Source organism: Onychostoma macrolepis, chromosome 01, assembly GCF_012432095.1.
Source record: "Onychostoma macrolepis isolate SWU-2019 chromosome 01, ASM1243209v1, whole genome shotgun sequence".
NCBI classification, from domain to species: domain Eukaryota; kingdom Metazoa; phylum Chordata; class Actinopteri; order Cypriniformes; family Cyprinidae; genus Onychostoma; species Onychostoma macrolepis.
This window is the reverse complement of record NC_081155.1, coordinates 19,738,949-19,764,699: the sequence shown is the minus strand read 5'-3', so window position 1 is coordinate 19,764,699 and position 25,751 is coordinate 19,738,949. Positions and strand designations below refer to the sequence as shown.

Here is a 25,751-nt window from a genome sequence, read left to right as displayed (position 1 = left end):
ACAATAATGGGTGAATTTTGCTTCCCAGGCATTGGATTTTATTTATTTTATTTGAAATCCAACAGATGGGCTAACACTCAGGAATTAAAAATGAGTATTAGACTTTTGGGATGTCTGTGCTTATGATCTAATGAGATTTAAAATCTAATCTTGTAGGCAGTTTCAATAAACAGATGGCTGCAAGTGGGCTTCTTCCCTTCATTCCCAGTGCGTGGATTGATCTCATTTGCTCGAAGCCCCTTTACGCGTTGTTACTAGGTAACGAGCAAGCAGCGCTGTGTGGGATTTGAAGTCTTTAAACGTCCAGTCACTCGCTCCTAAGCGCGAATGTCTAAGAAATTTAAAACTACAAGACCCATGATGCAATGCGCAGCTGGACGTTCAGGCATGTGAACGCCACATGATTCTCGTAGCGCTTCCTGAATAGCGCTGCAGATGCCCTAGAAAACATTACACACTTTCATAGGTTTTGTTACTAATTCGCTTCTTGTGTGTCAAAATGAAAATGCAGATTCTAATTTTGGTTTCTTTGTTTTTGTCGGAGCAATGGCGGGGAAGTACACAAAAGAAATGAATGAACAAAAAGCATCCGATAAAAACAACAATCAGGTGGAATTCAGGATTGCCAAACTAAATCAGGTTTGGGAAAAGGCGATAAGAGTAAGTAATGTGACAGATTATACAATATATTATAAATATACAATAATTCATTTTTGACCAGTGTTATGAGATATTCTGCTTGTCCGTCTTTTATCATTGTGTTTAAATCTCTATACTATAGTATTTCATGACTGCTCAGATTTAATAACATGGTTGCTTCTGAACATTATAATGTGTATAACTGTCCATCACCATCTCTGCTTCAGATGCAGCTTGCACCGGTGCGACTCTCAGAACTGCACAGTGACTTGAAGATCCAAGAGAAAGATGAACTTCAGTGGAAAAAACTGAAAGCAGAAGGGATGGATGAGGATGGAGAGAGAGAAGCCAAGCTCAGACGCAATTTTAATAGTAGGATTTGACTCTTTTTGTGGGATATGTATTCAAAGAACTCGTGAAAAAGCCTGACAAACAGTTCTCTTTCATTTGTTGACATATTTCCTATTGCTACTGGAAGCTGGGACAGGACATATTAAAGAGAAAATGCTATTGTGTTTATGATATGAAGCAAACTCGAAACTAAAATGACTGTATCTTTCATATAATACACCTTTGTTTGTTTGGTCAGTTATTTTAGCAAAGTATGGAATGGATGGGAAAAAAGACACCCGGACACTGGACAGCAACAGACTGAAAGATCATGATGTTAAAGAGGGAGACACATTTGATGACCCAAGGCTGGACAAGCTGTGGAACAAGGTAACTGATGGGATGAAACAGCTACTGGAGTGTGAATGTGTAACTCATTTGCAGGTTTACAGACTTGTTCACTCATTTACCAACTTTGCTTAAATGTTCTCTTCGACCTTTGATCCTCAGGCCAAGACTTCTGGAAAGTTCTCTGACGAGGAGCTCCAGACCTTGCAGAGAGAATTCCTGCACCACAAAGACAGAATCAATGAGTACAATATTGTCATGGACACTGTCAGCCGGACCGAAGGTTAGAGTTTGATCGTGTTTAGTGCCAAGATGTCATGTAGGATCTGTAATAGAGTTCCAAGAATATAAAAGATCCCTGAAAGGCTATATGAGGCAAGACTATTTCTAATACGTTTTTTTGGCCAGTGTTGATGAAGAACATCTAAGGACTAATTCAGTGTTTTTATTCCCTGTCATTTTGCTTCAAAGTTTAATTCATTGTGAGTTCCTTACGCCTATGTTGGTAATAATGGAACTTGTGACCATAGTTGGCCAACGATGCTTTTGGGAAGTTTAATAATGGGGCTGTATAAATTCTAACCTCCTGAGCAGATTCTAACTAATCTTTTTCTTAAAATTTCAGAACCTTCTGAATAAATGTCTCTTGCACTGTTCTTTCCATCAGAGATCCATAAGAACGTAATCAGTCCTCTGGAGGGTGACACGAAGGAACATGTTCTTCATCAGAAACACTCAGATCTGAAGCAGAGGATGAGGGACCTGAACCAAGGCTTTGAAAGACTCCGCAAGATCACCCATGAGGGTTACAGTGCTGACAGTGGTGGGGACCTTTGCTAAGGTTGAATTCGTGTTTCATAAATGAATTGACCCATTACTTTCTAATGCTCTCGTTGTCTCTGGCAGAATTTAAGGAGCCACGAGTCATAGAACTTTGGGAGATGGCAAAAAGATCTAATCTCAGTGAAGACGAACTTGACTCTCTTAAAGTAAGCTTCGCTTATGTCGTAACATGAATACCATTCAGATTATTACTGCACAGCTAAGGTTACTGCTAAATATTGCATTTCAGTTTCATTTTAATATGCATAGGCTTTAGGCTTTACATTGGTATAAGGATTATTTTCAAAACTTCTGAAGTGTCTTCTTTTTTTTTTTCTTTTCTTTTTTCTGCTCTCATTTAGGAGGAACTTGGACACTTTGAAACAAAGGTGGAGAAGCACCAGCACTATCAGGAGCAGCTGGAACTGTCTCATCAGAAACTGAAGCATGTGGAGGCCCTGGGAGACAAAGATCACATAATGAGAAACAAAGAGAAATACAACACTCTTGCTGAGAAAGCACGAGAAATGGGATACAAGGTAGAGCTGCAAAACTAGGTTTTAGAATAACAACTTTTTTGGTTATTGTACTTTGTGGATTTTCTGGTGATTGTACTTAGTGTATTTTTAATAACCCTGTCACACTTTTCTTTTTTTCTTTAGATGAAGAAACACTTGCAGGACTTGACAAATAAGATTTCCCGAAATGGATTGCAACACAATGAACTCTGAACACCATTTTTGTCATGATGACTGCACTACTGTTAGCTATAATTGTTCAGAGGTCACATATGCTGTATTCCAAAATGTTATCCAACACAGATGGGCCAGGGTTATAAAGGTAGGGCATATTGTACATGAATTTAACATTTCCATTGGGAAGCCAGACTACATGATAATTTTTTTTAAACTGTACTGAGCAGGGATGAGTTCTGCTTTTGTTGGTTACTTCCCATTTTATGTTTGTGTAGCAAATGGCTACAAGCTGATTTAGCCAAAACGCTAATGTTGTTCACGTACTATAAATTTTGGCCACATTTGTTTGTGGCTCCATTATTTAATAATAGTTGCTAAACAACAAATGCACAATGAAATATGTGTAGCATCCCACAAATGTGGGTGCAAAAGAACTCAACATTCCTCCACAACACGAGCAACATGTAATAACCTTACACATGAAAAAAAGCTCTCTAACGTTTTCAATATAAACGGTTAAAGCTATCATTTCAGTAATTCTCATGTTTTTTTTTCTTTCTTTCTTAAACCTAAGTCCTGAACATCCTAAGATGTAAACTGAATAATACCCATTCGTGAACAACAGGCTTGATTTATATTAGGATAATAGCACAACCTGACAGATTCAGGAAAATTGTGTGCTTCAGTGAAAAGGGCTAAAAAGGCTAGAGTGTAATGGAGAAAGCCAAAAAAGAAAAAGAAAAAAGCCAAGCTCAGGCACTTAAATAGCCAGATTTGGCAAGGCAGACCTTGAGTCAACTATGATATTGACTGAATCTCTAAATAGCATTGGATACAAAGCCCATCACCATGATTGACAGTGTTGACCCAACGTAGACTTGAATCAACATCCTAACTGTTTAAACCGTTCCATCGGTTAGACATTTGAGATTTGTCATAAAAATTCTAATATAAACTGTGCACTAATTATTTTTTAATTCTACTGTTATTACTAACTAGTTTGTGATTTAAAATCCTCATATTCATAAAAATATGGTAATAATGAATTATCTTGAATGTGATCTTCATAAAAAATGTACAAGTCCACATTCTGCTCAGTTCATGTTACATGTTTCATAATAAAACAAACTTCCAAAGCCTTGTGTTTTCTATGATGTCAAATGGTCGCTATGCTGAGCTGTAGGCAACTGCATCAAGCATTTAAGGACGAGCAACGCTAGTCACTGATTTATCATTTTTATTACTACTGCTATAGTCAACATAGAAATTTCAGAAAATATTTGGAAAAAAAAAAGTTATGAAATATTTCAATGTGTAAATGTACAGAACAAAATTGGTCACCAATTAAAGTATATATTTACAGTCAACAGTTGTTGCATTTGGGATCTGCTTTCAGATTTATAACCTTTTCATTCCACGTGAATTTTAACCATGGAAAATAATACATTCATACACGTTGTACATAATATACAATGCAGCAATGCACAAAGGGATAGTTCACCCAAAAATTACAATTTCCTTGTGATTTACTCACCCTCAAGCCTCGTTTATAAAGTTTTAAATATGGATATTCTTCTTAAACAACTGCATCGATTCGCTTCAGGGGGGCTTTATTAACCCCCACCCCCCCCACCCCATTCACTGCCATTATAAAGCTTGGAAGAGCCAGGACATTTTTTGATATAACTCTGATTGTATTCGTCTGAAAGAAGAAAGTCATATACACGTCTAGGATGGCTTGAGGGTGAGTAAATCATGGGGTAATTTTAATTTTTGGTTGAACTGTCCTTTTAACATACACTGTGAAGCAGCAGTTCTCAACTGAAAGCCCAACAAAGTAGTCCAACCCAATTTTCAAAGGCCCTCCAATATTTTTCAGTTTATATCTTGGTTGTATGTATTATTTTCCTATTTTAATTTAGAGTTAGATCTTTCTATTATATTATATTAACTAAAAGTCATACTGAGGCCCCCATAGTGAACCTTGGACCCTATGTTGAGAACCACTGATGTACAGTGGAGTCTTAACGTCTGAGAGATCACTACCTAAAATTATTCTAATATGCATTTCTCTAACAAACATTTTTTCAGCATAACAATTTGAGTTAAAAGTTAAATTGAAAAAAAAAAGGTATATGAATTGAAGAATCTGTTAACATTTTCTGTATCTCTTTGTTGCTTTAAAAATGACAAATGGCATTTGAGCTGCATGAACTCCAAGCGTTTGTGTAAAACCTGATGATGCACGTTTTGTGCTTCAGTGGATGCAAGAAAATTATTAAAAGTTGTTTTCAAAAATGTGACCCTGTATGACAAAACCAGTCTTAAGTGTCAATTCTTTCAAAATTGAGATTTATACAGCTTTCCATTGATGTATGGTTTGTTAGGATCGGACAATATTTGGCTGACATACAACTATTTGAATATCTGGAATCTGGGGGTGCAAAAAAATCTAAATATTGAGAAAATCGCCTTTAAAGTTGTCCAAATTAAGTTCTTAGCAATGCATATTACTAATCAAAAATTCACTTTTGATATATTTACGATCAGAAATTTACAAAATATCTTCATGGAACATGATCTTTACTTTATATCCTAATGATTTTTGGCATAAAAGAAAATCTATCATTTTGACCCATACAATGTATTTTTGGCTATTGCTACAAACATACTCCAGCGACTTAAGACTGGTTTTGTGGTCCAGGGTCACAAATGTGCTCACAATTCACAAAAGTGACCTAAGTGACATATATGACACCATCTTAAAATGTTATATTAAATATATAAACATAAACATTTTCATCTAACATTTTTAAAATACACAAACCCTGTTTAAAAGGGGAAAAAATCTATATTTTTAATGTGGTCTCAGACGTTTTGACTCCACTACATTATATTTTCAGGTTCCTCTCCTCTTCTGTTCTAGTTCCTGTAGTCTCTCCTCTCGGCCCTGTGCATGCTGGGCTCCCACCCTCTGTGCTGTCTCAGTCGCAGTGATGTCAATGTGGGCGTATTTAGTGCTGGAGCCGGCCGCTGCTCATAAACACACACACACACAAACCGATGTATTTAAAAACTTTATTTATTTTATGTGCAATACCCTTTTGATATTTTAGAATAATCTCAACACAGCTGGATAGTCATTTGTTTTCAAACCCAAAATAGACAAAACCATAGATACTAACAGTTTAAATTACTGTTCAAATTAATTTTATTTAATTTTATTGTATTCAAAAGGATGCATACATTACAGTTAAGACTTAGGCTATACATTGTTGCAAAAAAATGTTTTATTTCAAATAATTGCTGTTTTTATGCATTAAAAATCTTTGGGGAGAAAAAAAGGTATCAATTTTGCTACACTGAGGACTGGAGTAATTATGTTATAAAATTCAGCTTTGCCATCACAGGAATAAATGACATATTTTCCATTTTATTAAAATTGAAAAGTTACTTTTAATTGTAATAATATTTCACAATATCACTGCTTTTACTCCATTTTTGATCAAATAAAGGCCGTTTTGGTGCACACACGTGGCATTTTTTTAAAAATTGGAGCCATGATAAAATATGTGTAGTATATATAAGAGGAACACAGTGTACCTCTGATAGTGTGGCTTGACTCTGGACGGTCCTGCAGATCTAACTCCATATAGTGCAGCTGGCGTTTAGATGTGGGACTGATGGGGATATTCACATAGTTAACAGAATCACCTTGAAGTTTGTTAATAACTGTCAGTCCTGCCTCTCCTGCAAGACCAGAGCACAAACCCAATTCATGCAGAGTTACCAATAAAACCAAGCGAAAGAAATGCAGTGATCAGATGGCGATATACTGTATAAGAGGGGCATCTCAATTACCATATTCTCCAGCTCTGAACTGTGGCCACCTGGATGCATCAGTCGTAAATGCCATCTGCTCATAATTGCCTTTTGGATCAGCTGAGGAGGACAAAAAAAAAAACAAGAATGAATCACAAGTAAGCCATTCATTTAGAATCAAAATACACTGGGCTTTATTTATGCTCAGAAATCATTAAATTGTTAATCAGCAGAAGACAATCTGACTTAGCATATTGCACACACAAGCATAAGATATCCAGTGACAGCAAAGCATCACAATTTCTCCTCATGGTTACTATGTTTAGCTATGACATGTCAATGCTGAGACTAGAATCACTTTATCAGTCGATACAGACACGGAGGTCTGGTTGAAAGCTTTATGCACTTAGGAATAAAGAAAGTCATGATGCACTTCCTGTTGAAATAACATACAAGTATCGTTACCTGACTGAAGGACAGTGTCCTCAGAGGTCTTTACCATCATTATCATTTCAAAACCAGAGGCCTCATTTATAAAATGTTGTGCAGAAACCATCCTAAATTTGATCTTTCGTTCATCTCTCAAATATGCGTATGTGTGATTCATAAAATGAATGTACACCTCTCTCTTTTAGATGTGACATCTATGAATCGCAAATGATCTTCAACTTGCGCGCGGCACAACCAAAGACTATAGAATACCCTCTTATATATTATAGAATAAACCAAAATGTGTAATAAACATGCTTTAAGTCCTGGTGTGCTCTACAGTGGACATGAAATCGACATCCTGTTTCATAACAGAAGGTCATATTTTGATTTGAAACCCCATAACATTTTCCTGAGATGTTTATGACAAACAAATTGACAATTAGTCAGATTTAAATGATCATTACAAAATGTTATCATATTTCCATAGGAGTGTTAAATTTGATCACTAAATTAATGTAGCTCATTTTTAAATACCAAGGAGAGGAAGTGGTCATTTGGTATCTCTGAAAAGCCCTGAATGTGCTCTGTACAGGACATCTGGACAAAACTGTGACATGTAAGGCCTAGGAGAAATCGCTAAAAAATAATGTCCTCTACAGAGGACAAAACTCCATAGTCAGGATGATGTGAGCGTTGGCATGGATTTAAGCGCACACACACTCTAAGATCAAATCTGAGCGTACGCACACTTTACAAATGAGGCCCTTTAAAACTGTGCGATGCTCACCATCAGACTTTTGCTCCTCAGAACTGCTTCTCATCTCACACCTGCTCCTCTCCTCCACCTACAAGAAACACAGAAGGGATTCAGAAATCCCCAAGCAGCAGCACACTTGTTTAGTGATATATTTATTTTCTTTAATTGACTAAACCAGCTATTTCTGCTCCTTCTGCTGTTGTACATCACCAAAATATTTCAAAATCACTGTTGAACTAAACAATTTTGGAAATATATTATCGGACCATATTTCTTACCGCTTCTGCTGTTGCATTGACGGACTACACCAACACCTAGTACAAGCCTGAAGATGTGGTTCTGGCCACAATAAGCAACTGAAATTTTACCATTATTGTACAAAAATGTACTGAATGCTTTAAGCCACAGTGATGAGAGTGAAATGTTTTTCAGTGTGAAATATTGATTGCCCTGAATAGAAAAACGTTAGGATGTTCGGTCAAAAGCAGGTTGTTTTAATAGCTTTTTATTGCATTTTCAGATCAACTTGGAGCATGTGGTGAGATGACAAACACATTTAAATTCATTCGGCAAACTGGTTGTGCCTCCCCACTGATGCATCAACGTGATGGCTGAGCATGATCCAAAGACACAGACGGCTGGAACAGTCTTTGGATTTGTGCTGGAACGCTGGATTCTGTGATTTGAGGAGTGCATATCGGAAAACTGATGCTCAATCAACACTGCCCTGATCTGTTGCAGAAGTCTGATTTTGTTGGTAAAGTTTTAGTCCAAATCTAGAGAACAGTTTGTCCACATACTTCGACAAAAGATGCATTTAGACTCAGAAATAGCTGAGCAGTTATCTGGTTTAATCAAAGCACATTTGTTTGGGAGTTATAAGCTTGACTGATTTGCACTGTTTGCTGTGTAATTTCTTAACATCCAAGTTCACTAGGTTTCCACAGGCATATGGAGGCTAACAGGTTATTTAGAAAGACCATTTAGAGCAGGGGTGCCCAATCCTGCTCCTGGCGATCGACTGTCCTGTAAAGTTCAGCTCCAACTCTAATCAAACACACCTGAAGCAACTAATTAAGGTCTTCAGGATCGCTTGAAAATTAAAGGCAGGTGTGTTTGATTAGAGTTGGAGCTGAACTTTGCAGGACAGTCGATCGCCAGGAGCAGGATTGGGCAACCCTGATATAGAGTATTCCAGTAAAGAATTTAACCTTTCTGGTTCCAATTCCTCTAAGCAATTCTGGTGCTGTACGGTTCCATTAATGATACTTTTAGTAGTGTTAAAGAATAAAAGGACAAAAGAAATGCCATTGTATTTGTGCAAAAGGTGTGTTTACACAGTACTTTAAGAAATGACATTAATGCAATCCTTTATATATGAAATTAAACAAAATGTGGTAACATACACTGTTGTTCAAATGTCTCGTGCCAGTCATTTTTATTCAGCAAGGAGGCATTAAATTGCTAAAAAGTTGCATTTATAAATATTACAAAGGACTTCTATTTCAAATAAATGCATTTCTTCTGAATTTTCTAATCATCAAAGAATCCTGAAATAAATGTATCACGGTATCCACAAAAATATTAAATAATCAGCACAACTGTTTTTAACATTGATAATAATAAGAAATGGGTCTTGAGCACTAAATTAGCATATTTGAATGATTTCTTAAGGATCATGTGACACTAAAGACTGGAGTAATGATTGCTGAATACACAGAAATAAATTACATTTTAAAAATTTATAAAATAAAAATTTCACAATGTTATTATATCATATGGTATGTTACTTATAATACAATGGTATTATACTTATGATTAAATAAGCACTGCAGCATTGGTGGGCATATCTCTCAAAAACATAAAAAAACTGACAAAATGTGTCTGTTGTCATTTTAAGAACCAGTCAGTAACTACTCTGATTTAATCTTGATTAACTACAAAAAAAAAAAAAAAAAGCTGACTTTTTAAGAGTCATTCATTCTGGGATCAACCTACACTGGTTTCGCTGTTTTTTTTTTCTGATTCAGTAAAAAGAATCGGTTCATATGAGTGATTCTTTCTGAAATCGGACTATGCTGTTCTGGTCCATGCAGTTGATTCTGTGGGGGCTTACTTAAGTAATACAGAAACTCTTAAAAGAAAAGTTTAGTATGGTGTTCCATCGAAATCAGCTGAAAAATATGGAACCGCTCATAAAAAAAAACAGAAAGTCAACAAGAAAACAAATCTTGTTACCTTTCCTCCCCCACAGTCAGGACAGATGGCGGGCTGTAATTGCAGTGTACTGGAACCTTCAGGGGGCGCTGCTCCTTCACCCCCCCCGCTGGATCTCTGTGGGACAGTTTGTTTGGGGGTGGCATCTGCAGGGATGCCCTCAGGTTCCAGAGCTCCACATTCAGGCCTCTGTCCCTGGCTTGCAGCATTCAAAAACTGCTCCTGATGTTGTAGGAGCCTGCGGGGGATGTCGTAATGCTGCAGAGGTGGAGTGGGAACCTGGTACATTTGAGCAGCCTCTCTGAGTGGACACACACACGGTTTGTGCTCTGGAATTTGTGGAATCGTCCGTACTGGAGTGTTGATAAGGGAGATAGAGTTTGAATTGGGGTTTTGAGGGAGGCTTGTTAAGGATCCAAACTCATCAGTCTCTCCATGCCCAATATCCATACTACCAGTGTAGGAGGAGAAGCTTCCAGAATATGAAGAGTGGCTTCCGGTGGCAATACCACTGTCTGTTGAGCTCTGGCGTCCCGCCTCTTGAAGACCTCTGGAGTGAGGAGGCTTGGACGGGGGATGGAGCCCTGCCATCATTGCTCCATATAGACGCTCGTCACAGGACGTGCTGACAGAACAGGCTGTACTCTTAGATCGCGCAACCCCTAACAGGGATAGGGATGATGATGATGATGATGATGATGATGATGGTGGTGGTGGTGGTGGTTCGACGGGGGTGGGGTGTCTGACCGGCTCAGGCCATATCGCCAGGCGGCTGCCCAGGCTGTTATCAGAATGGCTGGCCTCAGAGGAGGAGCTGGAGATGCTCCGATCGTCTCCTGCCAAGGAGGTGCCATAACTGAAGGTTGAGGCTGACCAATTATAACAAAGAGAGGATGGGATTAACAAATGATTGCCTGGAAACTGGCTTCTTGTTAGCATTGTACATGAATTTCAATAAGGTGTTGACACAAAAAACAATTACGATTTGATTTATACAATGATGCTTGTTTGGTGGAACACAAAGGAGAACTTTTTGAAGAATCTTTGCACCGCATTTTAGAATGCCCGTAAAGTCTTTTAAAGCCATATGATCTGCGATACAGACTAAACTTGAAATCTATTACTACATGTTTTTCTGGAAAACTTTATTCTGATTGGCCAATCGCTGCATTCTGAAAATCAAAAAGTATTTTTGAATGAACAATATGTTGGACATATGTCTTTTGTATCACTTTGTGCTCACTTACTTTTTTTATAACATATAAGGTAACACTAGGGACCAATCCTCAGTATTAACTAGTTGCTTATTAGCATGCCTATTATTAACATATTAGCTGTTTATTAGTACATATAAAGCATGATTACACGACCATATTCTACATCCCTAATCCTACCCAATACCTAAACTTAACAACCTTACTAACTATTAATAAGCAGCAAATTAGTTGCTAATGGCAAGAACTGGACCTTAAAATAAAGTGTGACCTAAAATAATTCAATATTTCTTGTATGCTTATTTATTTATCAGGTAAACAGATTCTAAATAAGTGGTAGTATCTCTTCAGGATGAAGTTTCAGGCTTTAGTTTGACTACAATCTCCCTTACAAAACCTTGCCCTTTGACATAGCGATCTTTTTTTCCACACGGCTTTTATGTGAAGGCTTTTATGATCCTTTTTTGTTGCTTTTATGGTCTTTTTGGAGCTTGGCAGACATTATGTACTGTTGCTGTATGGAATGTGTAAAGATTCTTCAAAAATTACTATTTTGTGATCCACTAAAACTAGAATGGCATGAAGAGGAGTAAATTATGACAGATATTCATTTCTGGATGAATTATTATTTACGAAAACCTTTTATTTGAAATAAAACAGCCTCCTCTGTGTGTAAATTTCATGTATGGCTTCTTGTATCACCTGCACTGCTGTGGTGACTACAAATGGACAGCATACTGAGTCGTTTCTCTAGCTCACTGGCCTCCTGGCTAATCCTGTCTTCTATAGATGATGGGTTAGCACTGGGGTCTATGGAAACAGAATCTCATTAAATTTTAATTAAACTAATACAGTGAACATTAATCATTCATACACACATGCACCAACATACAGTATATCCTTATGATCACACAAACATGCACCAGACAGCACTGATTTGTCTCTGAGCATTAAGTCATATATAATCCATCACTGTTGTATCACTGTCTCTGCTGGCAGAATCACTGGAGCCACTGGCTGCATTTATCAATTTCTACTGGTACATCACAGACAAAGCCTCACAGCAATAATATCTCACACATGCACTCACACACACACACACTCACACACGGGATGCTTTGAGACCTCCTTTTGAATATGGCAGAAGGTTGGTAATCATTCTCCCTCACAATAGAATAAATCAGGACACTGAACACAAAGTGCTCAAATGAGATAATAAATCAGTCAGGGGAGAACAAATAAATAAAGGGTCTCGAAAAAAGACACAACTGGAACAAAACAAGAGGAAAGGAACCACTGAATATAGCATAGAAAAGTTGATATGGAGGCACAGTTCAGTGGTAGATATTTTTGGAAATCTTATTAGCATGAAAAGTCAATTTCAAGCTGGTTTAACATGGTACAACAAGCATTCAAGCAATGCTACAGGCAACAAATAGACTGAAAAAAAATCAATATTTCACAAGCAAAAACAAAATTGCAAGTTGCTTCTGTACAGCAGTTCTGCAGAATGTGTGTGTGTTAAAATACTTATTATACAGTTTGAATAAGCTGCTCGTTTTTGTGCATGTGCAGCTGAAGAACAGTACTGAGAATGTAAAGATAAAAAGCTAAAAGAGCGTTTGCTTTTTGCATATTTAAAGAGGTTTGTCATTGCACAATTTATCTGCTCTGTGAAATTCCTCCGCAGAATACAGAATAAAGTGAGAAGCTGACACAGAAGAGTGACTTGGCTATCAATAACCTGTACACCTTATTTATCACTGGCAAACTCTTGCACAACTTTCATTGAATGTCAAAGGTTAAAATGCATCAAGTGAACTTAATTAATGACACTTAATGACAGCAAGAACAACTGCCCTGGCATCTCAGAATGATGGACGACAGATGAGAACTTAATGTAATGTGGCAGAATGTGTTGTCATAAACATCAAAGTAAACAAACTTTAAGGCTTTTGATTTATATATTTATACTTTCCTAAAGCAATCATTGAGGGAAAGAAATACTAGAAAAGTTTTCAACATGATTACAAAACAAGCTATTATCATCATAATCATCAAAACTGCGCTGAAAATGATTGTGTTGTCTTCGTTGTTGGTCCACAGAGAAATACAAAAAGATCTTTACCAATTTTGAATGATCATATTTTTAAAGCAGTGGTACACAACATCAATGTAATGAAGGGGGGAAAAATAACACCTGTCAAAACATAAGTCCACACATTATAGATCACCTCTGTAAATGGGTATATGTAAATGAGGAGTCATTTAGCACACACTTTTTTCCAGAGCAACAGTACATTACGAGGAACAGCCCAGGAGCACCCTTCGCGGATCAATCTTTGTAGGGTTTGAACTATTCTACATGCTCTCTGACTATGTAGAAAGACATTTTAACTATGGCTGTGCTAATTTTAGCTATGAACCACAGAAAAGCTTTAAGCCACTTCATATCCATATCCTTCTTACATGTTACTGACCGTGTGTCAGCTCTCCATAGGTTTCTGTTCACACAAATCATGGCAGCACACAACCTTTCTGCTAGACTGTACCATTTTAACTCAATATCTGTGTTCCAGTGTGGGGGGTTGATCTATAAAATGATATGTCAAACTCATTAAGGTTTAATATACTATTATGCTTACGTGGTAAATCTATCTAGAATCGATCAATAAACTAAATGTAAATCTTACATTGATTTTCAGGACAATAATTCAGTATTCTGGAAGTCATGTTAGGTTCCATTAAAAAGATATGCACCACATAGATATTATTATCCTCCGTCAAGATGGAGCCATTCAAAAAGCGACTGCCATTACAAAGTAAGACTCATTGAAGTTCATTAAACTTAATGAACGTGATTTACCATGGCATCCTGCTACAGCTACAATGTAAAAATCTGCCAGTAGCATTTCAGTAATAAAAATATTACTTTATAACTATTGATAATTGTGACACAGTCACAGAATTTGCCTAATAAAAATAATAGGAAAAATGTGCAATTGCTATGTAAGTTTGTTTAAAATGTTATACAAGTATATTTCACTAATTTGAGTGAGTAAGTGTACTACACTTCATAATTCATTATGAATGCTGAAACTAGGGATATAAATTCATTATACCGTTTTGGAATAATTTATTACCTCTCATGTTCTGTTTGGGGTCTCAGAGACTCAGGAATATTTTAACAACTCAAAAACATTTAACATCAAATTGACTTTTAAATATGAGAGCAGATTATGAACAATTTCAATTTGATAACATGTTTCAAATGCCTTGTCACATTAAAAATGTTACATTACTTACAGTATGATCTCAGGGAATCCAATTTAAAAACATTAAATAATGCAATGCTGTTTACACAATAAAGTTCTGAATCAGTACACTTCAGTTCATTTTTTATTGTTTATTTTAAATTTCACATTTCTGAGAAGAGCATGCCTACTGGCAGATATTCAATAATATAATATATAATATACTGGGTTTTGATTAGGTCAAATAAGTATCTCAATTCAAATAAAAGTAAAAGAAAAGGCTAATTTAAAAAAAAATATTATTATTATTATTATTATATACATAATATATATACATAATTGGAGTCTCTGAGACTCCAAACACTGAGCAAGTAGTCAATCTGAGCATAAAACCAGTCCAGTTGATCTGAGCAGAACATGAGTGTTCTGGGAGAGATAACGAGAGAGAGGGAAACTTGACACCACATATCAATCACACACAGAGCTTAGACACAGATATGCGCACACAGCTGACAGCTCACGCACATCAAGCTAATGAGGCCAGCAGTGGCAACATGGCAACTTTTTGAACTGAGATCTTACATCACACACCTCCACAAATATGAACTCACCTGGCAGGACTGGACGCAGTCCAAACGGCCCCCTGCTTGGCGATATGCCACGAACGATGCAATCGAACAAAAAACTGATCTGTTCTCCTTCTGCACATGCAAGGAAGAAAACACCAGCCCCTATAGAGACAGAGAGAAGAGAAATAGCTCCTTAATGTCTTGAGCCTATTTTATTCAAAAGACATAATGCACCGAATTCAGATTGATATTAATTGTCCATAGCACTGAATCGAAGATTAGTTCATTCAGTAATGACCACAAGATTATAACAAATGGGGAACATCAAGCTATTCCTCTGAGCAGATGAGAACATTCACATTTCACTGATTCAGAATAAATGAATTATATAGACTAATTCAAGACAATGGAACCAAGAAAAACTCATACAGTTCATACACCATAAATGCATCAGACATTCAACGTTTATTGTAAAGGGTAATTGAAGCGATGTTTTATCACTAAAGAAGACTGATCATTTTTGTTTATACGTGCTGTGGAACTAATGGAAGTACTCTCTTTGAGATAAGAAAAAAATTTGCACTTTTAATTGAGCATAATTTATTATTTATAAAATAGGAGCAGTATAGCGTACCAAGAAAATCTGCTTTGGTGCCCACACCTCCTCCATACAAACGTCAATAGCATCTACAAAGCCTGCAACACCTTTCAGACTAAAATAAGTGCTGGCAAAAGCATGGCTGAATGCTACTGAAAAACATAAGCTATTAAAGAGCCTTGAGGCTTCAAGTACAATGTGGGGTAACAAAGGCCTTACTTGCTGTAAGATGCATTAATGATTCATCCACAGTCAGATTATGACTGTTTTTCTTTGTAGGACCTGATGAGGAAAGAGACTTAGGCAGTCTTTCATGGAGGTAAATATAGTCCTGTCAAATCCCTCAGCGTCACTGTGGAGACGGTGGGCAGTATAGGAGTGACAGCCCTTTATAAAAATAACCATAACACCCTTAGCTCTTGGTTTCATAATTCATAAACACACTGGCAGGCCATTAAAACTTGAGGCATGTGGCCACTGGCCATGTCTGTGGCTATTTACCAATTTTAAGAGAATAAAAAGGCCTACATTTACTTTAAGCTACAGTGATTTTCACCATTGCCACTCATAAAAAAATTTGAAAAAAATCTTGCAAAATCCTGTCCCGCAATGCAAAGCAGCTCACCTTTCATTTCCATCATTACAAATTAATTCTAAGCATCAGCTTTCTTTTTTATATATATATTTTATTTATTTTTTTCTTGACTTTTTAATGTGCCAGATGTTTTACATAGACTTTATGCAACTTCTGTTTGAAACATTTATCATTGCATAATGCATTGTTTCACATAATATTTTTTAAATAGTAAGCCATTACGCAGTATTCCATAAAATAAGCCAGTATTACAGTCTAAGCATGTATTTTCTAATACACTGTTTAATGCAATATGTAAAGTTGTGTAACTAAATGTATGGCTCACGTACAACAACTCTAATCAGGTTAAGCTCAAACAATTTCAGAATCTTGTAATTAGAATTGCATTGTCAGTTTCAACTTATTTTAGATCTCATGACATGTTTTTTCATTGTTGATGCCAGCCAAATTGTTACACGAATGCCCTACCTGACAGCAGGGAAAACAGTGATCTACAATCTGTCCAAGTCTGTTGACAAACTAAGCCAGTGAACATACTCACACACGTTCACTCGCTGAAATCAAATGAGACAGCCGACACACTCACTAATTGCACTGCCAATATGTGTTTTGTCACTGCATGTGGCCTGTGACACTGAATCGCGCTAGAAACAGCAACAAGGCCATGTTTTCAATTTAATTGACTCTGTCCCAGTGCAACCAACTGCTGAATTACACTAATGGCAGTGGGAGGGACATGACCTCTGTGTGGCTGTGTGTGGTTGTCAAACTGTAATGAGGTGAAGCACTGGCTAACAGATACATGCTCCAGACAAAGTATTATTTCACTGTGTGTATCTAAATGTGAACTTGGCTGTCTCTGTTTTTATGGATTTCCATACATTTTCAGAATGTATAAGGTGTTAGTAGTGGTTTTAATCTGCAGATCTTTTGCTTTGGATTTTCTGCACTGGTTTTGAAGGAACATTTTTAAATTTTAAATTACACAGAGGCTAATTGGTATGGTATCTGCAAACATCAAATTAAAAAATTAAAAAAATATTTTTACATCTTGATTTATGTGAATTAATTATTAATATTTTAAATAAATATTTATTGTTTTTTACATTTTACATCTTTATTTGTGATATGTATGTGTATATGTATTCAGTTATGTGCCCCCAAAATTCAAAGCCAAAAAAAAAAAATGCCGCTGTATGAATTTCTCATATTTATATGATAAGCAATATCACACGAGTGCTGTTTTCGTCCCCAATAGCATGCAAAAGTGATTTCATGCGTGATTTCATACAGCAGTTAAGTAAGTTAATATTGTGTTATATTTTGAACAAAATAGTGTCTGTTTTTGCTCAGTTTGCCAACGCAAATATTACCAATTAAAACCACATCACAAGAATTGTGCATTTCCAAGCACACAAAAACACACAATTTCTGAATGAATCCGCGTTTTGAAGAATGGGGTGAACCAATGATTTAATTACCCATTCATAAAGATTTACTTCATTCCTGAATGAATCAGCCATTTGAACAAATCCAATAAATTAATAAATTACTTAATGATTTATTCATTAAGACATTTTACTGCCACCTACTGGCAGTTTTAGGGTTTTTTATAGCGTAATTTCATCTAAAAAAAAAAAAAATCATTAATAAAAAATTAATTAAAGGGATAGGTCACTCAAAAACGAAAAATGAAAAGAAAAAAAACTAATTTTTAAAATATCGATTTCATGCTTTTCTCATATCTTATTTTAAGCTAACTGAAACTTGTTATAGCACTTGTGTATAACTGTTCTTTCGTTGATTTTGATTGCTTCGATTGTCCTCATTTCTAAGTCACTTTGGATAAAAGCATCTGCTAAATGACAAAGTAAATGCAATATAATATTTAAATATTGTTAGATTTTCTAAACATAACATTATATGTAACATTATTTTAATATTATATTTAACATATTTTAATAAATAAAAACAAATAATATATGTGTGTGTGTGTGTGTGTGTGTGTGTGTTTTTATTTATTTATTTATTTTAAATATATATATATATATATATATATATATATATATATATATATATATATATATATATATATATATATATACACACAGTATATATATTATACAGTATATATATCAAAATATTCAGGCATAATATATAAATAAAGAAATATATATATTAACATTATTTAATTTCAATATTAATATTTAAATAATAGAAATATTAGTATGAAACGCACGTAATGTGTAACTTTCTAAATGATAGAGTTTTTTTTATGATTTACAGCTTTTTGTGAAGTTCTGCAGGTGTGGTTTTTGTGCAGAACTAGACGTGACTTATGTTGGACTAATGTACTACTACAGCTATGAGAGGTACGTTTGGAGTCTGGTGTCCGATTTGAGCACCCCTGCCCCCTCAAGGTCCTCCACTTGGCAAGAGACCTTTCACATGCTGCCTTACCATCTAAACACATAAAACTGCCCAGAGTTCCCTGCATAGCGCATTCAAACAGCATCTAACAAACAACCTGAATACCATTAGAAGTGACAGTTTAATTACCCTGATTATAACTGCAATAAAACACACTTTTTCTGTTGAGACATGGCTGTCATTGTAAGGAAGTTTCATATAAGATGGAGCATTAAAGCTGCTGAAGCTACAGAACAGCTGCAGATGAATTTGCCAGAGAGGCAGCTGGTGGGTTTCACTGGTGCTAACGCAACATCTTATACTGAAGCACATCACACATTACCACAATCTGTGTGTGGGTGAACAAAAGTAATGTGTACTGATTCTGTAAGTATGGGGGAGCGAGAAAATGAGAGGGGGGGGGGGGGGTTGGGGTGAGAGAAAGACTGAGTGTGAGGTTATCTGATTTTCACATTTACTATTGGCAAACACCTCTGTGCTACTTCCACCACAGGGAATTTCACTAAGACTAAGTGAAAAAGAGGCAGAGAAGGAGACAACTTTGTACAAGAACAAGCTACACATTCAACGCAATCATCAAGGGATTCTTCTCAATGAAGAAAAAGCAGTAATCTGCCAAAATAAAATAAGAGAGATGTCCAAGAACCTCTTCGCATCTCAGAAAGATCAAGTGACAAATGATAAATTCAATGAAGAACAAAAAAGAACAGCACTGAAGGAACAAAAGAACAATAACATGAACTTACAGTAGCCACATCGTGTCCCTCCCTCAAAGACAAATCCATTAGGAACAGCACCATAACGTCTTAAGTCTGACAGTTTCCATTGGCCAATGACAGTTGGAGGGAGGTCTCTGGCGATGACAAGCAAGTTGTTGCACAAATGCAGTGAGGCAGGGCCACTTTCTAGTTTGGTGCCAGGCTGGACGTTGACGTTGAACCTGTGGACTGAAAGAGAGACAAATTTAAGAGGAGCTTATTATCTTTCAAATTAGAGCATGTCAACTGCTATTAAATCAAAGCAGTTGTTCTCAAGACATTCTGGAAAGGCCTAATTTCATCCCGTCAGCTAGAAGGACACAGTACATTGTACTTAAAACTCCAAAAATGTATTGTACATAAAAGTTTTTTTTTTTTTTTTTAAATCTATATATTTCTATATGTTTTAGTAAATTTCTTAATTCATGTTTTAAATAAATGTAGTAGATGAATGAATTTTTTAAACAAGCATATTTTGCAATTTGGTAATATGGGTCAATAATCCGATATTCTTCTTATCACATTTTCTTTGTACCAAGAGGTAACAACATCATACCAAATTGGGAACTATCAAAAATACATTTAAACTACAGCATGAGTAATGAACAGGGTTCCCAGATCATTTGACCAATTAATGTTTTTCTTTTTTTTTTTTTTTTTTTTTTTTTATGAACACTATAGAAAATATTGTTAAAATAAGTTCAGGTTTAATCTGCCAATGAATCATTAAGATAAAATTATTTCAAATAACTGGCTCAAGTGGGCAAGTCATAATCAAATCGAACTACATTATGAATTGCAAGCTTTTTTTTTTTTTTTACTTTATTATCTTGTTGATAATACATTTGAAAGATTGTGAGATGAATTGAATCAATCAAAAACACAATTTCCCTGATATTTCCAGACAGTCTGTGGAAGTCCTAAATAGATCATCAGTGCATTTTTATAGGCTGGATATTTATTTGTCTTTTTTGGCTCCCACAACTTTGTAAATTTATTAATAAATTTATTTCAAGTTCAATACATAATTTATGGGTGTGATTAACCAACACAAGTGTGAATACAGACTCCAAATCATTAGGAAAAATACCACAATTTATCATAATAGAGACAAGCAATCAATACAATCCTAGCAAGCATAATTATGCATATGTGTGCATGTCTTGCATCAGCAATGGGATTAATGTAATTTTTACCTCATAAATCCTATTCCATTGCGTACCTTGTCACGCGTTATACACACAATCATCATATGATATGTTTTAGGCCTAAATTATGGGATTTATCAACTCAGCAAATGCTCTCACATTTTTATTGACAGTCAACCAAAGCTAGGCGCTGATGCATCAGTCATGAGCAACTTGCTACAGAACAGTATGTTTAGGTAGTGTAGAAAGAAACTAATAAGAGCAACAGAGCGGAATGAAACATAAGCAAAATCTATCAGCGTTCTGATTGACTTAAAGCAAAACAAATAAACAACAAACATGGGACCTGAAAATCAGGGAGGCATCGGAGCGAGCACAACACATGCATTCAGAATTGTCAGCATAACAGCTGCCAAACAAGAGCTGAAAACTGTTTTTGTTTTTTGTTTTAAAGCAAAGGAGAGAAACATCAGTCATAAACAAGATTATTTCATTGTCATTCAACATTTTAGATGCATAAATGGAAATGAAAACTTTCATTTGAAATTACCTCAAGTCATCTGAACTGAGTTCAGAAAACCATATTTTATGTTTTTTTAGTATGTGTTACTCTGTCAAGCGCATGTTCGAGAAAAACCCAAGCGATCGTATACAGTATCACACATCACAGGATCCCAATTATAACTTTGCTGCTTTCTCAAAGTGCACGACTTGAGAGTGTATGTGTACTTGTGAGAGCAAAAGAGTCAGCCATCTGGGGGTAGGTGTATGTCTGTACGTGTTTTTCAAGGGTGTCTGGGATTAACAGAGCCAACAGTGATCTTGACTCATAGTGCCCTAGGCGAGATCAAACGTTAGCTCCCATGGCCCACCACCTACCCACAATTATTTATGTAGGCCTACTGATTAGATACGTTTGCTAGAAAACACAATAAAACAAAATTACAAACTGAAGAGTAAGGATTAAAGACAGAGGATTTACATTATAAAACTATAAAAATTCATATAGAGTTTTATATTGATTGATCTAAAAACTATTTTCATATTATTCATATCACCTGCACTGGTGAAAAGTGTGAAAGTAGGTTGAGAATTATTGAATTATATCACAATGTGAGACTGAGGGGGCATTCATTCAAAAAAGTGCTGTAGAAATACAGTATGTAAGAAGTAAGAATTTTGTAAAAAAATATGTAAGAAATAAGAATTAAAGAGAGAAGACATACATAATAAAATTATAAATATTAATGTTGATATTGAGGTGCTAAAAATTGTCTGATAAATAAATAAATGTGTGTGTGTGTGTGTGTGTGTGCTTGTTTTGGTGTTATTTTTGTCCTTTTGGGAGCTTGACAGCCCTCAGTCACTTTGAACATTGTCACTGGATGGCTATGATGTGATTTTTCCAAAAAAAAAAATCTAATTTTGACATAGTAACAGCATGCCGGTTTGGAATGACATAAGGATGAGTAAATAATGACAATTTTAACTAATGGCCATTTCCATCTGATCAGTGTTCACACACACACACACAGACACGCTCTTCTCTTACCCTCTCCAAGGCTGTAGCGGATACGAGCATCCCAGGCCAGAAGAGACACTTTGTTGTCGAAGCCCAGCATGACAGACTGGCTCAGGCAGAGCAGACCGAGCGCGTAATTCACTCCATCAAACCCCTGAAGTGCCTCCAGTCCACAGATATCCCTCAGTGTGGCCTGATTCCTCTCCCGCTGTCCTTTACTCTTCTCTCCACGCTCCTTATACACCAGCAAGGTCAGGCAGTCTGAGACAGAGTCAAGATTACAGATTCATAAAGCATCAGAAATGCAGCTTAGAGTAACAAAAACTACCAAAAATTACAGCAGTAATAGCAATACCATGGTTTTTAGATGTTTACTGTGACCATATCATCAAAGCACTTTAGAGTTCCATAAAAATATCACTGTACATTATTCACTGCCATGGTGTAAGTACCATCTAATACCATTAACGAACCATGGTACCATTCATGTCACATAAAATCATTCAGATGCTATTTCTATAAGGCAAAAAAAGTGTACTTTTTCCTTTTCATTTCACTATGTTGCACTACAACTGCAGCAGTTGATATCATAATTTGCATAATCATCAAGAATTACAATTGACAAAATAACAGATGCATGGGACGCAATTACCGAGCCATGAAATATAAACTGTTTCTTTCCATAAACTAGCGTTGCATGTGTGACAGCATCAAGCTATAGTCTCTAAAACGCCTCCACTTTTTGGTTGTTTTGAAAATGTGGTGATGTTTTGTTTTTACACTTCTATACAAGTGAACAAACCTCTACATCACCAGACTTCAAAAACAGTATGCGAGGAGTCAAGCAGCTGTCATAACACACATCAAAAGACACAGTGATCCATGAAAGCAACTGGAGACTAACCTATTAAACAATGACAGCTTCAGGCGACAGGGATCCAAAAATGACCTATCCGCTAGCCAAGTTCACCTAAAAAAAGTTATGTAAGTGTATGACTTGCACTGTGAATGCTGATGCATTATCATAGAGGAGGCCAAAGATGGTTGTCATGTTTTCAACTCCAGACTGTGAATATTTCTCAAGGGAAGTTTATTTTTTAAAATGTATAGATGCATACCTTTAAGTTCTATTTACCAAAATGCTTTTGAACATTCTACTATTATTACCCTGGAAAAATGTAACTGAACAACATGTTGGTTCCATTCTAACATCAAAACCTGCCACTACAACGCACTAAATTGAAAGAAAGTATAAAAAGCAAAACAATTATTAAAAATAATAATAATCATAAACAGTGAATGAAAGAACAAAACTGGAAAAAGTAAGTTGTTTTTATTGGGGAGCTTAAATGGAGTTATTGCTTTTCCTATACAAATGGCATTAATAAGTGTTAAAATGCATGGGTCAACATATGCTGTCAAAAATATTATGGTATTGGTTTGTTGGATTTTAGCTTAAAGGACGGAATTCACTAAAAGTTTGAAACCAACATATAAAACTATATATTTGTGACATTTGTGAAAGCGTCAGTGATAGCTCTTGTGACAACTAGCCACGGTCCCGAATATAAACTTCAAAAGTGTAGTACAAAAAGTTTTTTAAGTTTACATTGTACCTGTTGGCCCTAAAAACAGCTCGAGCCAGAGTGACTTGCGACATCGTGACACGTGCATCTAGAGTGTCGCTCATAACGACCATACCAATACCTCGCATACCGTCACGGGAAAAAACAACCGTGACAGCGCTATGTCAGGTCTTTGATAAACAGAAACTACGTTTATGGAACAAACAGCAATATTGAATTAATTACATCATCTCAACACTGTTAAACAGCAGCGTAAAAAGTTTTCCGCGTATTTACCTGCAACCGGCGAAGGTTTCCGAAGAACCACCCATCTGTTTTTCCACTGTAAACGCAGAGAATCAAATCAACAAACAAACATACTGTTCGTATATGCAAACAAAGAAAAATCTAAGTTTTTGAATAACATTGAAAGATACAGTAAAAGTAGTTTGCGTTGCTTTTAACCACCTTTTTCCCCTCTCGAAGTCTGACTTGTCCCTCTACGACAACCGTATCCGTCATCTTGTGTCATGGTTCCCGACAGCTGTGAGCGGTCCGCGGCAGTGAGGGGGTCACTTTCAAAATAACCTCCAGAACTGTCTGCATTGCTGCAACACGCACAAACTCTCTCTCACCCACATAACTCACACATGCATTGGCCCACCCTCTGAACACAGACCTACACTACAAGGCAAAGGTTTTTACAGTTGTTCAGTGGGTCAAGGTGGCAAGTTAAATGGTGCCAAATTAATTTACAACACCGGGACAAGCGATGCAAGCATTGCTGCAAGGTTCGGACAGTCAAGTAGGCATGTGTTTTAAGAGACATGTAAACAAACATGGCATTATGTGAACTGCTAAAATAATAGTGGATAATCTCTATATGATAAAACCGTTTAACCACATAAAAGAAACTGGCTATAATAATACCACCTTTTTCTTCAAAGTGGAAGTAAGCATGGGCAAGACTTACTGTTCATTAGCCGCTATGACGAGAAAAATAACAACGTGCAGTAAATGGTAAAACTGTTTGCACTACAAACCAGTGTGTTCATAATAAAATAATATGCTAAGACACACCCATTTTCAATTTCAAGCAGCAAAACTAATTTTTTTTTTTTTTTTTTTTTGACAGCTAAAAATATCTGGACGCAGATGAGGCGGAAGCCAGACCAATAGAATTTACAAATGGCCGTGCACATTTTTACGGGAAGAAAAGGTGGATGGGAACCCTTCTAGGATGTAGCGCTCAAAGGGGCCTCATACTGTATGCCAACTGTGTTCACAGTGGGGAAGTAACTGGGGAATACAGTTAACACTTAACACAAGCGAAATGGGACAGCACCATGAAGCATTTTGAATCTCAATTAAGCGTCCAGCCTGAAGGCACAACACCACTGTTTCTTACTAGAAGAATCAGTTCATGTCCCTGGTGTCTGATTCCATTCGGATTCCCGCAAAGAGCATTTTGTCTTCAGCAATATAGTATTCCTGCAAATAACATGACTGTGTAGAGGCTTTCCCTATGTCTGTTTCGTTTAAAATGCATTTACTTGAAATAACCTGATAGCAAAACACAATATTCGTGAAATTACATTTATATTATGTATGTCCATAAGAGATGCTTTCTTTCTAAAGTGATCACAAAGTGCTCATGTAAATTACCGAAATAGGCAGCTAAAAGCTGCAGCATTTTAGGGCCTTAATCAAATAAGCAAATTTGTGACAACGACTATATTAGTGCATATGGTATGGCGTTATTTTAATGACAAATGTCGAGAGCGCATTATTGTAGCGCAAAAGCACATTAATATAATATTTCCTTTGCTCTTGCACAAAACCGGACGCGCGCGCTCAGATACACGCTGCTCTCGCCCAAAGAAATTGCGCGCACTTAAAGCATGTCTCTTCTCAGAGAGATTTGCGAGTGCACAGAACACAGTTTGAGCGCGCACACGCACACTTTGAGTGAGAGGAGAGACATGTTTTACGTGCGCGCACAAGAGCATAGGAAATATTATATTAATGTGCTTTTG

The 25,751-nt window shown here is 36.2% G+C and overlaps 2 protein-coding genes across 2 annotated transcripts; one reads left to right on the top strand and one right to left on the bottom strand.

Moving 5' to 3' along the window:
* Nucleotides 1–378: 378 nt before the first annotated feature.
* Nucleotides 379–3,970, top strand: lrpap1 (low density lipoprotein receptor-related protein associated protein 1). Its single transcript, XM_058788786.1, has 8 exons — nucleotides 379–660; nucleotides 867–1,011; nucleotides 1,229–1,359; nucleotides 1,480–1,600; nucleotides 1,985–2,140; nucleotides 2,224–2,306; nucleotides 2,502–2,678; nucleotides 2,802–3,970. Exons 1-8 carry the CDS (start codon nucleotides 547–549, stop codon nucleotides 2,868–2,870), a joined length of 996 nt encoding a protein of 331 aa, XP_058644769.1. The 5' UTR covers nucleotides 379–546; the 3' UTR covers nucleotides 2,871–3,970.
* Nucleotides 3,971–4,102: 132 nt separating this feature from the next.
* On the bottom strand, nucleotides 4,103–24,865 carry dok7b (docking protein 7b). Its single transcript, XM_058788772.1, has 12 exons — nucleotides 24,689–24,865; nucleotides 24,184–24,323; nucleotides 24,013–24,058; nucleotides 22,181–22,411; nucleotides 19,469–19,669; nucleotides 15,142–15,261; nucleotides 11,979–12,086; nucleotides 10,084–10,931; nucleotides 7,876–7,933; nucleotides 6,696–6,776; nucleotides 6,438–6,584; nucleotides 4,103–5,867 (listed from the first exon to the last, which is right to left on the bottom strand). The coding sequence occupies exons 2-12, from the start codon at nucleotides 24,235–24,237 to the stop codon at nucleotides 5,734–5,736; spliced, it is 2,028 nt and encodes a 675-aa protein (XP_058644755.1). The 5' UTR covers nucleotides 24,238–24,323; nucleotides 24,689–24,865; the 3' UTR covers nucleotides 4,103–5,733.
* Nucleotides 24,866–25,751: the final 886 nt, after the last annotated feature.